The sequence below is a fragment of the Psittacula echo genome (genome assembly GCF_963264785.1).
Source record: "Psittacula echo genome assembly, chromosome: 7".
Classification (NCBI taxonomy): Eukaryota; Metazoa; Chordata; class Aves; order Psittaciformes; family Psittacidae; genus Psittacula; species Psittacula echo.
The window spans coordinates 65,876,441-65,894,727 of record NC_137740.1 but is presented as its reverse complement, the minus strand read 5'-3'; the positions used below and the strand labels follow the sequence as shown (position 1 = coordinate 65,894,727).

Genomic DNA, 18,287 nt, shown 5'->3' with positions numbered 1-18,287 from the left:
AATATATTAGCACAAGTAATTCCTCAAGTAATTTGGACAATCAAGCACATTCATAAACATCAAATCTGCTGTCAGATGCTCAATCTAATGAAATGTAAACAGTTCATTTGCTCCTAATTTAAGTTTACAAATGTTCTCTGGGTAAAGCTTCAGAGAAGCTTGAACTTCATCTTCTACAGGATATTCACAATGAGCTATGGCTCAAACTCCTTTATACTAAGGACAGAACTTTTGTAATGTTCTTTTGTACTAAGTGACAGAAGTTATGCAGTAAATAGACAAAACATTATTTTCATTTGTGTATGTATGAAAGGAGGAAATGGAGACATTAAAATTCTGTGACTTGATTGGTGCACGATCTGCAATAAACTGTTCTGGTAAGAATACAATGACCTATTAAAACCAGAAATTACAGTAGAATTGTTTGGGTTGTTTTTAATAGGTGGCATCGAGTAGCTATTAGTGTGGAGAAAAAAGGCGTTACAATGATTGTTGACTGTAACAAAAAATCCACAAAACCACTTGAAAGAAGTGACAAAACAGTTGTGGACACCAATGGCATCACTGTCTTTGGAACCAGGATTTTGGATGAAGAAGTTTTTGAGGTAAAAATCTGTACTGAGCAAATGGAGTTGAGTGATTTTGTGTTGAGTGAAATGTTTAATGAAAATCAGAATGTTTGGGGTTGGTTTTTTTTGTGTGGCGCCTTTTATTTATTTATTTTTTTTTTTTGACAGAAGCTGGTATAATGTAGAAGGTTTGATTTATAGAACCTGGTAGGATAGGATGAAATAAAAGAAAAGTAAACCAGGGAAGTGTCTGAATTATTGGAAGATATGACACATTTTTCTGACCTTTAGATTGTTGTATCTGGAAGGGGCTTTGCATGTTTTTTTTCTTTCTGCCTAATACTGAGGTACCTGAGATATTTAGGAGAATTATTCTGGAAAAGTTGAGTAGTATGATACTGAAACGTTTTACTTCTGTCTCTCTTAAACATTTACAGATACTTGTGCATGTTAACAGTATCTGAGAGAGGGGGAGAAGGACCTGGAAAGTTTTCTGTGTAATACGAATCCATTATATTGTTTATCCCACTTACTACTCTTTCCAGTAACTGGAACATACTTTGGCAATAAGGACATATATGTTTCCATCATTTACTGGCCAAGCAGTACATATAGAAAGGGTAAAATGCCTCTAAGGAAGTATGTGACTGCCAATCATGAGGCCTGTCTGGGTAGAATCCTTATGTCAACGATTATTTTTACAGGCTAATAATGAAGCTTCTGTAAATCTGCAATACTGACTTTCTTTTATGATATTGTTATACAACAGTCAAAACAGTCAAATTTTAGTGAAAGATGAAAAATAAGAAAATACAGATCAGTAGTTAGCTTACTTCATATATAGAACATCTGGGCTCCATAAATGTTCAGAGTTGTAATCCTAGCTTTAAGCAGAGTATATCATTGAGAAGCAGTGTAGGTATCAAGAGAGGAAATATGAATTCTGAGTGTTAACACTGTGGCAGTGTTATCTTTCATATCCATGGTCACGAGCCTTTTGAATGGGGAAATTTCTGGCATGATTAAATGGATCAACCAGTATGTTGTGTGATATTCACAGCCTAATTTACCTGTGGTCCCCAATAGAGTTTGCACATCTGAGGGAAGTTATTTTCCATTTGAAGGTGAATTCCATAGATGCCTTATCTCAGGTGGGACAAGGATTTTTGTCTTCACTTGGGATAATTACTTTCAATTTTCCCTTGCATTTCTTTCATAGGTCAGAAACCAAGTCCCACAATACGTATGTTTGTCAAAATACATGCAGTGTTCATATGCATAAGTAAAAATAATTCAGCAAAAACCTCAAAAAAAATAGATAAACTGGGATTTTGTTAGTGTTTTACAAGTGATTTTAGATTCTAATAGAAACTAAGGCAACAGGCCCTGGTTTGTTCTTGCAATGTTTGTAACTATTTTAAAAGCTGTCTTGGAAGGAACTGTGCAATAACTAAACATTAACATTTTAGTTTGTTTTAGTCAGTGCAATTGCTAAATAAAAAGCCTTGTCTGGAGTTTCAGAGGTGCTGAAATGATTGTACTGAGCTGTTTGAAAGTAAGTACAGTGGATGATGAATACAGAGAGAGCATAGGCTAAGGAGTAAATAAAATGAAAGCTCTGCAGATTTCCTGCTATGTCATTCTTCTGTCACAAAAGTTATTAGCCACTGAGAAAGAAAGATGAAACTTTGAGTCATAAAAAGAGTTACTATTTATGGCGAAATAGTTCCAGTTCTAGCAGTTCCTCCTCAGGGATAGTTTCCTGGATCCATCCATTTTTCAGTTGTATATACAATTCTCTCTGCCCTTTCAAGCCCTATAGAGGAGAAGAGGTGAGATAGAATGTGATAGAATGCAAGTATTATTTGGTTAGCAACTGTTGGAAGAGTCAGTAAGGTTGGATTAAGACTTGCTTAACAGGTTGAAATTGATACTTAAAAATCAGATTTACCAGATTGATTGAAGAAACCCTCAAAATAACCCTACATTCAATTTGTGAAGTCAACAGACATAGAGTCATAGGATAGTTAGGGTTGGAAAGGACCTTAAGATCATCTAGTTCCAACCCCCCTGCCATGGGCAGGGACACGAAGATATAACATCGCTAGAAGGAATATAACTTTGCTAGAACTTGCTAGAATGACTTAAATAAAAATACTTTTCTCTGGGGGGTTTTCTCATATGTTGAAGAACATAAAAAGAAGCCAGTGATCCTCTGTCAATTTTTTTTTCTGAAATCTACATTGATGTGGCAAGTCAATGCTTCAGTTCCAGCTGAGACACCCTAAGAAGAAAGATGGCTTTTGACTCAGAAAAGAAATAACAAATTGTGCAGCTGTCTGTGAAGTCCATTTACAGGCTAAATCTAATCATTCTGCACTAAACCCAGCAACACTTCTACCATTTGTAACATCACTGTACATTTCTGTATTCCTTCAGTGATTAGGTTTCCTTACTTAACTGATTGCCCCCTTTTCTCTTGCTTTATTCAGAGAAATTGGTTACGTTCTTGTAATGCCTGGGGGTTTAGATTTAGTCTGAAGTCTCTTAAATTAGAAGCTTACAATCTTTTCTTTTAGAATAGGTTTCTGGTTTGTCTTTTACTGTACAGCCACCATGGGTACCTTTGCATTTATGCTGACTCATTTGAATCTTTAGCTAGAAATGTGCATGTTGAAATCATGATGTCCCTCAAAGCTTACACAAAGTACTATGCCATATTTGATTTTAATGCTATGTGTCCTTCGAAGTCTAGCCAAGCCAAACATAATCTAGTTCTTTTTGAGTTTGTCTGATGTGTTTCTGCTCTCTAAACAGCATTCTTTTTCTTTCATTCACAAGATTTTATCCATCCTTTAGTTACTGCTGGTAGAGTTTGGGGGCTGTTCCCTGAAATTTGCATTGTGCTTGGCAGTCCTCTTAAATGTTCTGTTAAATGACAGTGTCTTAAATGTTCTGTTTATTTCATTCATGGTGGTACGGAGTGATGTTTGGTGGTTCCAAGGCTGTCCTTGGTAGTATTTCTGTGTTATGAACCCTGCTATATCTCGAGACTGCAACAGGCACTAAAGAAACAGATAGCACAATGTGTCTTATTCTATGTGCAAGGAATTCCAGAAGTGAACTTATTGAGCCATGATGTAAGATTTAAATATTTAATGTTAAATATTTGACATAAAATTGGTTATTCTGTCTGTGAGAGAATTTCCATGTGACATTTATTATGTTTATTAGCTTACATGTAGGAAGCACATAAAAATACCCAAGTGTATTGGAGTACCTGTTGGAATTCACAGCACAGACTGTCAGAAGGATTAATGTTGTATCCATGCATCACTTGAGCTGTTTTATCTTGGGTAATAATGATGGGTTTAGTCATAATAAGCCAGTGATTTGATCACAGGAACTGTGGAGCACTCCTCAGGCTCCTCAAACTGAATGGAAATTCAAAATATGGAAAAAAATGAACGTGTAGTAACCATAATCATAGAATCACAGAATAGTTAGGGTTGGAAAGGATCATCTAGTTCCAACCCCCCTGCCATGGGCAGGGACACCTCACACTAAACCATGCCACCCAAGGCTCTGTCCAACCTGGCCTTGAACATCACCAGGGATGGAGCATTCAGAACTTCCCTGGGCAACCCATTCCAGTGCCTCAGCACCCTCACAGTAAAGAATTTCTTCCTTAGATCCAATCTAAACTTCCCCTGTTTCAGTTTGAACCCATTACCTTGTCCTGTCACCACAGTCCCTAGTGAAGAGTTCCTCCCCAGCATCCTTGCAGGCCCCCTTCAGATACTGGAAGGCTGCTCTGAGGTATCCACGCAACCTTCCCTTCTCCAGGCTGAACAGCCCCAACTTTCTCAGCCTGTCTCCATATGGGAGGTGCTCCAGTCCCCTGATCATCCTCGTGGCCCTCCTCTGGACTTGTTCCAACAGTCCCATGTCCTTTTTATGTTGAGGACACCAGAACTGCACACAATGCTCCAAGTGAGGTCTCACGAGAGCAGAGTAGAGGGGCAGGATCACCTCCTTCGACCTGCTGGTCACGCTCCTCTTGATGCAGCCCAGGATACGGTTGGCTTTCTGGGCTGCGAGCGCACACTGAAGCCGGCTCATGTTCATTTTTTCATCAACCAACACCCCCAAGTCCTTCTCTGCAGGGCTGCTCTGAATCTCTTCTCTGCCCAACCTGTAGCTGTGCCTGGGATTGCTCCGACCCAGGTGCAGGACCTTGCACTTGGCATGGTTAAACTTCATAAGGTTGGCATCAGCCCACCTCACAAGCGTGTCGAGGTCCCTCTGGATGGCATCCCTTCCCTCCAGTGTATCAACCGAACCACACAGCTTGGTGTCATCGGCAAACTTGCTGAGGGCGCACTCAATCCCACTGTCCATGTCACTGATAAAGATGTTGAACAAGACCGGTCCCAGCACCGATCCCTCAGGGACACCACCCGTTACCGGTCTCCAGCCGGACATCGAGCCATTGAGCACAACTCTTTGCGTGCGGCCATCCAGCCAATTCTTTATCCACCAAGTGGTCCACCCATCAAATTGATGTCTCTCCAATTTAGAGACAAGGATGTCGTGTGGGACAGTGTCCAACGCTTTGCACAAGTCCAGGTAGATGACGTCAACTGCTCTACCCCTGTCCATCAGTTCCGTAGCCCCATCATAGAAGGCCACCAGATTGGTCAGGCAGGATTTCCCCTTAGTGAAGCCATGCTGGCTGTCACCAACCAGCTCCTTGTTTTTCATGTGCCTCAGCATTCCTTCTAGGAGAATCTGCTCCAAGATTTTGCCAGGCACAGAGGTGAGGCTGACTGGTCTGTAATTCCCCAGGTCATCCATTTTCCCCTTCTTGAAAATGGGGGTTGTATTTCCCTTTTTCCAGTCGTTGGGAACTTCACCTGACTGCCATGATTTTTCAAATATGATGGCCAGTGGCTTAGCAACTTCATTCGCCAGCTGCTTCAGGACCCATGGATGGATTTCATCAGGCCCCATGGACTTGTGCATGTTCAGGTTCTTAAGATGGTCTGCAACCAGATCCTCTCCTACATTGGGCCTAGGGTCCTCATTCTCACAGTCCCTGCGTCTGCCTTCCAAGACTTGGGTGGTGTGGTCAGAGCCTTTGCCTGCATGAAACTTTCTTTTGCTATAATGAAATCTTAGGCTTCAGCGATCTACTACTTGAAGGTGCCAGGGTTTCTTCTGGTGCTGAACTCATTAATACAGCATGACACAACTGCACAAAACCAAGTTGTGTCATTAAAGTAATTCACTCCTGTTGAAAGCAGAATTTAGGACTGTCAGAATCAGTGCTGTAAACCATTAGTTACAACATATGTTCCTGTTCCTTTAGGGTACATCTAAACACCTATGAATTCCTGCATACAGGCATGAGTCAGAGATAGACATTATTAACATGACATTATTCTGACCTCCTGACAACTTCATTGTATCTTTGGAAAAAAAAATTACTTCTTCAGTCATATTGCGCTAATATAGTCGTGTGAAAAATTCATTCAGAAGCCTCAGAACAAATACTGCTTGTGTGAGGAGTATTTCACATTTATTTTTAAAGTGTTAAATCACAGTGGATCAAATATGCTTCTTTGCTTCTAACTCTTAATTTTAATTTTGTAATACAGCAATACAAATGAAATTCTTGGCTATTTCTTTTTTTTTTTTTTTTTTCTGTTCCTAATATTAACTACTGTTTTCCAGCAGTTCTCCCACCTTTGTCTGACTATTGCTAACACAACAATATGTTATAATACACTGGGGAATTCCAAGTGCATACATTTTAATCAGTTTAACGTAATTGCTTTGATGATCAATAATTTCTGAGTAATTAAGCATGCTTGGTGTCCAGAAAGCAGGTAGATAATGACTGCAAGAAGGAAAAGCCTGATGAGTGCCCTTAGAGCATGAGAAATGACTGCTTTACTATTTTTGTGTATTCAACACACATAATATTCCTTAGTAAGTTTACCTTTTAGTTAGTTTACCTTTTTAGTGTTAAAGCTAAGACACATTCTTTAGTAATGCTCTCAGAAAGATGATCTGAGGAAATTCAGTTTTGAGCCTGCTTCTCATCTGAGACTTTATGGCATCGTGCCAAATTAGGAGATCTTCATTTACACTGCTAAACACTCACTCACTGAAGTGGATCTATTGATATCAGTGGGACTAATTTGTAAATGCTTGTTTATGAAAGAGTGACTTTCACATATCTCATTTTAAATTAAGTTTTTCTGTGTTTTCAAATGCATAGTGTGCGAAGGGCTTGTTTGTAAGTGCTTGTTGTGAAGAAGAGATTTCCTTAAAACAGCATACAAAAAGGAAAAAAGGGGAAAAAAATAGTCAGATGCTGCAGATGTTGGTACATGGCACCTAGTGAAAGAATTTTGAATTATATCAATTGAAATATGTTTGTAGCTCAAATGTTTGGTAAATAGCAGGGATCTTTTTATTGTTTGCCAGCTTTAAGGATTTGTCACTCCTCATTTAATACTATTGGTGTGAACAATACAACAGCTTTCTATAATAAGTATTTTATAATAAGTTAATAACTAAGAGTCTTCATGCATATTTTCTTATAGAGACCTTTTTCTTTCAAAACTCCCTGATGTCAATACAATGATTTTTTTTAGGCACTGTGCTGTAAATGAGTGTAACAAGAAAAAACATGATGTGTATGACTTGTTTGAAGCCAATGAAAGCTGTAACTGCACACAGTTTATGAGATCAAATCCTTGCAGTAATCCTTGTTAATAAAGGGTTTAGATTTCAATTTATAGACATCAACCTGTTTTCATGAAAAAATAGTTCCTACACTTCCATGCAACATGGCATTCCTTTAAATAACCTGAGTGAGCAGCTGAAGATAGAGTTATAGTACTTTGACTTAATCTAGAAGTCCTTTCAGGTGAGTAACCAACCCTCAACATATCTGTAAACATGGAAGATGCTAGTATGCAGGTGCAGCAAGGCCATTCATCTGTGTGCATACTCCCTCAAGAAGGTAGCAGGAGCAAAATGGGTAGAGCTTTTACAGCCTCACCAGAATTGCTGTACAGCAAAGTCAGTATACTGAAGTAAAACTCCCCCAAGGACAGGTAGTATGAATGATGTGCCATCAGTACCCTCTGTTTCTCACTATCTTGTTGAGCTGCAACACTAACTAATGTAGACATAGCCAAAATGATTCTCATTATACATCACCTTTAGTAATTGCTAGTGACCCACTTAATGTTTAGTGTCAGTCAGACTAAAAGGTAATGTTTTCTTATAGTATTTCTAAACTTATGCTTGATGAACCAAACTAAATAATTCTATTTTCCTTGTTTCCCTTCCTTATTTTTGGAATCAGGGAGGGGGACAAAAAGAAAGCAAATCTCTGGTAATTCATTGGAGTTCAAGTTCATTTTCAAGCAATATTCCCAAGAAAAAAAGGAATGGTCTTTTCAATAAATTGTTTGTATTTACATTTAAAATGAACAACCTGGACTCAAAAAATGCTGCCTGTTAACATCAGCTCCAGAGAATTTTGCAGACAGGATTTATGATTACTTCATTTAATATTCTGTGTAATACGTTTAATTTTTAAACAACAGCTGTAAATGAAGTTTCAGAGATTAATGGCAATATAACAGATTTCCAGGTCCTTTACCAAGAAAGTAACATATCCTTGGTCACACTTGTGTCTGTCTGTGCATGTATGTGTTATGTACGCATGCTGTATATCCAGGCATTGTAATAAAATCTAATCTCTCAGCGAAGAATTGCAGTTGACTTTGGTCTGTAAACCAAGGTTAAAATGTCTAATTGGTATATCAACCTATTTCTAAACCAAGCAGAATATATACTCCTATAACTATGGGGTTGTAAAGAATCAAAAAGACATTGATTTCTATGGAAACTTTGACCCGTACAGAATTCTGTTTTTACAGTTCATTGCTTTTACAGTCCTTCAGTCTGGCAGGCTCTAAATATCTTTCTGTAGCTATATTATGCAATGGCCTGGGTTATGGAATATTGTATTAAAGGCCACTGGAATTCTTCAATCCCTCAAATCTTTGCACAAAGATTAAATGAACTCTGCAGCAGGTTTTTCTAAATTCTATAGTAATAATGTCCAGGCTGTCTAGACTTTTGTTGTTTGGAGTCTATAGTTGTACTGTCACAACACAAATTAGAGAAAGTTGGCACATATACACAGGTTGGGGTTTCTTCTGGGTTACTGAAGAGTCACCTCTGTAATTCTTAGGCTTTAGCCATCATATGAAAATGAAAGATCTTGAAAATAAAAGATCTTGATGTTCTCCTGAGTTGGTATAATGCCAAGCACTAGTTTTGTTAGGTTTTTATCACCATTTAGGTAGTCATCTTTAAAATCTAATTACTATTATAGCCACCTAAAAGGTACTAATTTTATGCAGAATATGAATCTGAAGGATAGTATTTTGCTAATACTAACCACTCTGCTTGTGGAAAGTCTTTCTGATCCTCTAATATATAAATTAGACATTTAAGTAATTGCTGCATTATTTTTCACCTTTTTTTTTTTTTTTTTGGTCAAGCTGGACGAAGAGCAATGAACTTTCTCTTAATGAAATCATCCCAGGAAATCTCACTACTTTACAGCAGGAAATTACAGCTTGAGTTCTCAGCTCCAGTCCAGTCACATTGTTCTGTACTATCCTAGTTGTAGCAACTAGGATCACATGTTCTTAGAAATTATGATTTATTTTTCTTTTTCTTAAGTGTTTTGAATAATTTCTGATGTTTGCTTCTGTGGAGAGCGTCCTGCAGAGCTTCTCCAGTAATGCTTACCTACCGTTCCCTGGACAAAGGTTGCTTTCACCTGGCAGGGTTAGTGTTCTATTAAGATTCTTGTGAAAGAGATATCCCCAAAATGTTGCTACAAATGAGCTGTTTGGGTGTTCTTGTAGAACTAGGGAACTAAACCATAAAATTTTTAACAGAATCATGGAATGGTTTGGGTTGGAAAGGACCTTAAGATCATCCAGTTCCAATCCCCTGCAATGGGCAAGGACACCTCACACTAGGCCATTTTGCCCAAGGCTTTGTCCAGCCTGGCCTTGAACACTGCCAGGGATAGAGAATTTAACACTTCTTTGGGCAACCCGTTCCAGTGCCTCACCACCCTCACAGTAAAGAACTTCTTCCTTAGATCTAACCTGAACTTCCCCTGTTTCAGTGTGAACCCATCACCGCTTCTATCGCTACTGTCCCTGATGAAGAGTCCCTCTCCAGTATCCTTGTATCCCCCTTCAGACACTGGAAGCTGCTATGAGGTCTCCACGCAGCCCTCTCTTCTCCAGGCTGAACAGCCCCAACTTTCTCAACCTGTCTTCGTAAGGGAGGTGCTCCAGCCCCTTATCCTCCTTGTGGGCTCCTCTGGACTTGCTCCAGCAGCTCCATGTCCTTCTTATGTTGAGGACACAGTGCTCTAAGTGGGGTGTTATGAGAACAGAGTAGAGGGGCAAATACTACAAAAAACCATAAATTTCATTACTTAGTCCTTCATATACTGCCATTACAGTCTTGTGAGAATTCGTACTTTCGCCTTTTTAACAATGCTGGCAGGTGGTAGTAGAGATGCCTTTTATCAATGAGAGAAACTTTTAGCTGATAAATAGACTGTAAATGGGGTACTTTATGATTGTACTTCTCTAATACACCATATTTTGAAAGCATTAGTAAGATTACATAATTAAAAGGAAAAGAGAATGTTCCAATTAGGGTGTCCTGGGTTCAGCAGTAGCAGTCGTTTTTCTCCCTAGTAGCTGGTGCAGTGCTGGAGACATTTTATGAAGTCACAATTAAGATAAGAAGCATCCATTAATATTTATTGCTGATAAAATAATTCATTCCTTACTTTTCAGGCAATAGTTCAGATTACTGAGAAAATCTGGCACCACATTTAATTAGGGATTTTCCTTATTCCTATTTCTGCTGTGGAATCTAAGAAAGGTTCTAAAAAGATGAAATCAAATAAAGTGATAGCTACCATGAGCCTAGCTAAAGCAATTATTACATCAAGAGGAAGAGAAAGCGTTTTCATATCAAGAGGCTACATTTTCAGTGCAGATACCCCACCTTGGGCACTACTATTTTCTGAAGTGTTTTTCAACACTTCTGGAACTGTATGTCCTTACAAACTTTCTTGTTCTAAAATGACACTAGATATGTCATTCTAGAATAAGAAATGTGGAATGTCTGTGAGATTCACAGAGGAATTTTGAATTCCCCACAGAATTCTTATTCTTAGCTGGGCTGTTTCTTGCTATAGAACAGTTAGTTTGAATAATGAATATATGTGTAGCTGTTGCAATAAGCATGCTTTTGACTGATTTGAGCATATTCTTCTTGTAGCTCTGTAGCCTGGTTCTCCACATTTGCTGTGGCATGCCACAAAGCAGCAAATGTTTCCTCAGATCTAATGAACTCCTAATAGTCTTGGAGGATTCTGCAAAGAGTATCTTGTTTTGTAGAGTATGTTTTAGGACAACACTACTGAAGTAATCCTTCCCTACCATGTTTTCATGCTAGGCATAACTGGTGGGCTGGATATTTTATGATTCTCACACAGCTTTTATTTCATACAACCAAGAGGCTGATTCAGAAGCCTCTGATTTTATTTATAAGTGCATTCCCAAAATAGAGAGGAATTAAAACATTCGTAGACTTTAACTGTTTTTATTCCACATTGTGATGAATTATTCAACTACGCATTGACTTTGTGAGTTGTGTTACCTTTAATACAACTTAGTGTCTATTTCAATAAAGTATTTATGATCTAAGCTAAATATTAAGACTCCAGATTGATCTGGTTTACTTACAAGCTGTACTTGTACGTTTAATGTTAGATGTGCTTGAATACCTTGCTGAATGTTCTCCTTCACCTCTGGGCAGCTAAGGCAGAGACCCGGCTCCCAGTTTTTTCATCCCTAATATGCAAGTAATGTTAAATATCTGATAAACACTGTTTAAAATACATTGTTTTAAGTGTTATTCAGGATAAAAAAAATGTTAGAAAGCAGCAGGTATTTGTACTTAAGGCTTTTAGCACTTTTGGGGGCAAGTTGAGCATGCACAAGTAGTAAGTTGAAAAAGTAGCCGTGAAGATCTGTTTGATACCTCACCACAGGTTCTCTGCTTCTGCCTTCTACTGTCTTTCTCTTATCTCAGACATCAAATTATGGTGGAAGAATGTCTTAACGGAAACATCAAACATTTGGCTTGTATAGCGCCCTATACATCATCTATCAACTTTTAGAAATTGCCTGAGAAGTCTTTCCCAGAGAAAGAAATATTTCACAGAGAAGGAAACAGAGCTAATCTGGATAGAGAGCTACCTTTTGTTATTTTTTTTTCTATATGCACTTTTGGGACTACTTCAAGGGTACTTGTGTGTATTTCTAAATTTTACTCTGTTCTCCTGTCTCCTTCCCCACCTTTGCTCTCCCTTTCTTGCTTTCATCGTTTTTACCTTGTGAAACTTCCTTTTATCATACAATTCTCTTATTACATTATGCACATATGCTGTTTTAGAGACCAACTGTTAGAATTGTTAATAGCCCATGACTCCATTTATTCCTATTTTCATTTAAAGTTTTGTGACTTGTGCAGGCAGATCATTAAGTGCCTGATTTATGACTCCAGATTGTGAAGTATGGCCAGATTAAGTATTTGTAGGTTATTCACAAAGAACTTAGAAAGATTCTATTTCAGTCAAGCAGTTTTAACTTGTACTGTGAAGACTGAAGTAATTCTGTGGAAGATTCTCAAAGAGTATAGATTTTTCCAACAGATGCCTTAGAATGATAACTAAATCACAATAATGAAATCTGGTAATTAATCTAATGAAATGATTTCATGTCCTGAGATGATTGACCTGATCTGAAAGCTCTTCACTGGTTAGTGAAACAACATGCCAATGCATCCCAGACAAGTGGTCAAAGAAGTCAAATTAGCAAAGACCAATAAATAAAAACCCCAAAATACTGAACCCCCCCCCCCCCAAACAAAAACCACCACAATAATTTACTGGAAATATTTTTATAGCAAATGTTGAAGGAAAAGGAGGAAAATTAATATTTGAGATGGCAAATGTAGAATAAGTTAGGCTCCTCAGTTCTTGCACATTAATAGCCAGTAGCAATTTATGTGTACTGTGAAAGACTTCTGAGGGCTTCCCTGTATGTGGACCCACGACAGGCACAGGCAGACAGGCAGGGCTGGGAAGTACAGTCTGTGGATCAGGAACAGCTTTAACCAATTTAGGGACATCTAAGCCAAACGGTAACAGCATGCTGAGTGCTTCTTGCAGACACACAATCTGACAAAACCCAGTGCCAAAATTCCATGGCACTCAAGATCAGCACAAAGCAATCTCCAGAATATTGGCTATATCTCCCGACCTGGGTTCTCTTAACGTATCATACTAAGCAACAGTAGTTTCAGGAGCAGTTTTGGTGAGGCATCCCTGGTTGGAACTGAATGATCTTAAGGTACTTGCCAAACCAAACCATTCTGTGATTACTCAAACTAGCTGGCACACTGGTGCTGGCACATGGTGATTTGTGTGGGCCTTTCAGAATGCCTGAGCTCAGCAGGGTGAGGACAAGGGTTATACACATCCATCTCTAATGGTTACTCCAAAAGAGTTACCTCTTTGTCTTTCAGTTGCTAATTCTCTCTGACTTACTTGTCTGCTTTAGTTAGCTTTAATTTGTCTGGTGGAAGAGGGAGGGCAGAGCACTTTGGAAACACTTTGCTTGAGATGGCAGATACATGGCCCAGCCCGACAGTGACTGTACAAAACCTCCCAAAGCACTCCACCTCTGGAGGGAGTCGTGTAAGGGATCAAAGGGAGGAATTCTGTGTATGTGTAGCAGCAAACTGCTGCGCTGGTAGTATTTCTGGAAGCTCAAATATATATATACATACATACATATATATATATACTCCAACTCTAAATTAATCTGAGACACACGATTCTATCAAGTAAAATGAGTTAAGAATATTGTAAAAACATTCACTATATAGCCATTATGTGTTAAGTTAGTAAAAAAAAAAATACTCCAGAACGAGGCAGATTGCAGAAGATTGGTTGATTTTGTCAGTTTGAGGGTGTTCTGCTGCTTTATGTGCTTTTTCTTTTTGAAAGGAAGGAGTGTTATAAATTCTTCTTTGCTATTTTAATATATTCCTCAATTTTGTTAATTTGTTAAAGGCTACTGTTCTGAGAGATGTAAAGCCATTTTGGAAATACTGAGATACTTAAAAATTTTCCCAGATGTACATTTCCATTCCTTAAGGTATTTTTTCTGTAAAGACAAAACATGCACAGATATACTACCAAAGAACTTACTCGTTTGCCCTCATTTTTGGCAAGAACAGAATAAAATTTCAGTAGAAGTATATAAAAGCTTAAAAATCTCCCCTCCTGGCAAAATAGTAAGAGACTGAAGTTAATGCGTTTTGACCAAGAACATGTGCCAATTTTCAACAGTCTTATTTTTATGGCGGTGTAAGAAGCTCCTGAATGAGGAAATTTATAGTGGAAATGTTGGCAGGAATTTACCTAATGCAGTTTAAATGGTACCACTATGTTAAGAAATACACTGGATACCAGACAGCTTTCTGTGGAAAATGATAAACATACCAGGTCTCTGTAGGAGATCTCAGCAGAGACATTTTTATTATCCAGAATAGTGGGTCTTTTTACTGTGATGTTTGTTTTATGCATGATATGTGGGAACAGAGGTGAAAATAACATTTGTTAGCTGTTAGAATTTTTATTTCAACATGTTCTATAGTGTGTATTTACACAGCGCTTACTTAATTGTTTTTTATTCCAATAACTGTGTCTTTAGTACAGCATTTTTTAATTTCATTTTCTCCTTCTTTGAGAGTACAGATGTGATGCAAACTCTCAGAATTAATACTGTTGATCACTTGCATGCTGAGCTGCATGCTGGTAATAGGAAGTGCCCTGAATTAAATCTTAGGAATTTAGACTGGTTCCCAGTGAAGAAGTAAACAAACAGCATGAAAATGACAGAGCAGAAGTTACACCTTCCCATCCTCTCCTTTCCAAACCAGATGGCATTTTAAGCCTGAATTTTGCCTCTTGTCCATTCAGTATTAGTTTGCATTGTTTTGCCATGTGAACAATAGTTAAGCTGTTTTCCAGAATAGCAGAAGAAATTAAGTAGATGTGTTATTTATAAACACATATGTTAATATAATATCTAAGTATTAGGTGCCTAGTTTTGTTTTCTGAATGAAAACTCTGTACTTCTGATGAACTCAGGCAATCTTTGGTTTTGTTATTTAATCTGCATATGCTTTCCTGCAGGGTGAGATCCAGCAGCTGTTGATTATAGCTGACCCCAGAGCTGCATATGACTATTGTGAGCATTACAGCCCCGATTGTGATTCCCCAGTGCCCAATGCTGCTCAGGCTCAAGATCCTCAAGTTGATGAGGTGAGTAATCAGTCACGTATTACTAGATTTACTGCACATTAGTGGTTGTGCTGGATAAGTTACTCAAGGAGCATTTACAGCTAAATGGCATGCATTGTTCTAAATATGAGGGATGAACTTTGCAGAAGCGCATTCATTTTTGCTATCCACTCATTTATGTCAAGCATGTGAAGGAACCTATCACACTGGTATTTGAATAACTAGCATGCTCAATGAAGTTAAACTGTAAAATGATAGCAATGTGAGTTTGTTTAGTTGTAACTGTTTGTTCTTCCTGTGTGCATTTGTGATTTCACTGATGCTGAGCACCATCAGATGCCACATTTGAAAAACACAGGAGCTGTGAGTATTCTAGCTGTCAGAAATGCTGTGTATTCTCATGAGCTGTGTCCAGTGTACAAACGCATGTATATATATAATTATTTCAGCCAGCTTCACTCTCAAGAAGTAAATATGAACAGGGGCAAAACAGGGTTGGAATTTTTTCCAGAAACACACAAAATGTTTACAGAAAGCATATGTCACTGTAGACAGTTCTCACAGCTTTAAACTGAGTAATTCACTGAGAGTTCCCCAGATTAGACCTCTGAGGTTCAGCAGGTGTGTGTGTTGTATGCATTCTAAGTACTTGCATCAAACAGCGTAAAGTGGAAAGCTTTTGCAAAATGTAACTAGTCTTAATTGACCTTACCTCTGGACAGTTAGTATGCACTCAGCTGTGTGTGATCTGACTGGTTATTGTTACTGATTGCTCAAGAAATCACCATTAAAAACTTGCTGAATTGTTCTCAGATGCCTGCTTTGAGCCAATTTTGATGCATTTTTTTGCATGATAATTCATTTGTTGTTACTGTTTCTTCTATCTGAAAATTATGTCATCAAGTGACAGTGATCCACAGGGCCTAGAACTTAGTTTAAAGGGATTCCCACATCCATTGCATCATAGGTACAGTTCAAGATGTGTCAAGTCAGTTACACGTATGCAGAGGCCTTTACACTACATTACAGTGTATGGAGACTGGTCTCTTCGTGAGGACCCTGTAGGACTATCTGCCTATGTGCTTGTGTGGATCTTCGTGCACTATGCTCCAAAACAGAACAAGCTGAAAGCATATTGTTGATACTTTATGGGAAGTGAATAAAAAATAACAGAATCAATTTTTTTTTTCCCTCATTATTACCTGTCAAATAAATTTGGAATTTTGCTTGGGAACTTGGCTTTTCTGCACTGTAACTTAGCACTGATTCTTTTTCTGTTTCCCGTGTGAAGACATGGAAGGTTTGAATAGGCTTGTGCTTTTCTGCTTTGAAATAAGACCGAAGGGTAGTTAATCTAGCCAACTGATCTTTGTGGGAAAAGATTTTATTTCTTGAAGAAGAATATATCTAAATACTTAAAATACTTTAACTAAGTTGGGACTGCTGTCACCTCCAGACTCACATCAACTCTTAAGCAAGAGTTAATATGGCACAGAAAGATTGCAAATACTTGCTTGCTCTGGCCATCACTGATGGCAATGATGGCTCCTTCAGTGTGAACAAGGCTTGGAGTCCACAATCTGGGATCAGACTGTAGATTCAAAATCTATGCCAGGTAAAGGATAATGAATGGTTGTGCTCGTTTTTCAGCAGTGGCTGCTAGTGAATTATTTAGAGTGTAATATAATGTTTTTAAAGAATGTACAATATGAATAGAATAGCCTAAGGATTATATTCCCTCCATAATGGATGACTAGCTAAATTTCCTGCTGTGAAACATTATGTTTATTCTATATCAAAGCTGTTTAACACTAGCATGAGTTGAGAGTATTCATTTGTAGATCAAAAGAAAAATAAGCCTCATCATAATTATAAAAACTGTGTGCACATATATATGCTTATTATGGAATTCCCAGCTATATACTCCACATGTATTGTAAGCAGTCTGGGGGCACCAAATAAAGGAAGGGAACCATAAATTGAACAATTGGCACTATTGTCCTGAACAGAAATCATCTATCACCTAATGCAGTTGCCACTGGAGTTGGTAAATATTGTTAATTCAGCAGCCATTGCAAGATTGCTCTTCGGGTTAGTGTTTGTTTTTTCTTTAATGTGTTTTTGTAAGACCTATTTTTTGCCTTGTGATAACACATCTAGTGTGTGGGAGTACCTGCAGACAGAAAAAGATCAAAGATCTTAATTTGCAGTGTAACAAAATTAATTTGAAAAGGGTTGAAAGGAGCTAAAGGATTAGAAAAACTGGTGAAATGCCATTTCTGTTTGCTTCCATTTATTTCTCTGAATAGTGATTGAATTATTCTGCTTTCCAAGCTAAACCAAAATTTCCTTGTTGCTATCCATGAGTTTATATGTATAACTTTGTATGACTGTTCCTAGTGAAGTCAGTCGATCTCTTTAATATGTTGGGTAATAGTACCTTGAAATAATCACAACGGCAATGCTACCAGTGTGATGAATATACAATAGAATAAATGATTGACTGAATTGCATGGAATTATAGACTCTCTTGCTATATGATAAAAAAAGCAGCTTGTTAAAGCAGGCTACTTTGTTATCTTTTGAGATGCAGCCCATCAAATCACATCAATAATCAATTTTTCAAGAAAGAAATGAAACAAGTCTTATTAGGTACTGGAAGAAGTTACAGAAGATTAAATAAAGTGCTAAAAAATAAAACTATCATTACTACTTTACTATATGGAAAATGAGGATTTCAAAATGTCTGATTGTGTATTTTGAGGACATTGCAAGTTTGATAGCGCTATCTGAATGAAAAAAAAATAAAGAAGGTATTGTGTGGTATAAAGTACCTGACAAGAAACTTCAAATCTGAGTGTCTTATTTCAGGAATTCCTGTAAACAGAGAGCTATTGTGGAATTAAGCTTAGAGTAGTTTTAGAGGAATTGTGCTAGCAATATAGAAATGAGTGTAAAATGGATACTATTAAAATTTTTCAGTCGTAATGTTGCAGAGCAGGGAATGATGATACCACAACTAAAGGCAGTATTACAAACATCCAAGAAAAAGAAAGAAATGCAGGGCAAGCACAAAGAACTAGGAAATACACACTGCAGTGCAGCCTGCTTGCATGTGTTAACAGAAAAATCTTCCGTGTGCATCAGATTATCCCCATTCGTCTGCTGTTATATCAGTGAAAGCAATTTTGGGAATACATGTTTTA

General features: G+C 37.8%; 1 protein-coding gene across 3 annotated transcripts in view; it reads left to right on the top strand.

Moving 5' to 3' along the window:
• Positions 1-18,287, top strand: part of COL11A1 (collagen type XI alpha 1 chain) — a gene marked incomplete at both ends in the record, with an annotated part of 166,972 nt that overhangs the window by 25,090 nt on the left and 123,595 nt on the right. For all 3 annotated transcript variants that reach the window (XM_080623762.1, XM_080623763.1, XM_080623764.1), the window contains 2 exons: positions 443-605; positions 14,974-15,102. In XM_080623762.1, coding sequence (XP_080479888.1) covers positions 443-605; positions 14,974-15,102 — 292 coding nt within the window. The remainder of the gene's footprint in view (positions 1-442; positions 606-14,973; positions 15,103-18,287) is intronic.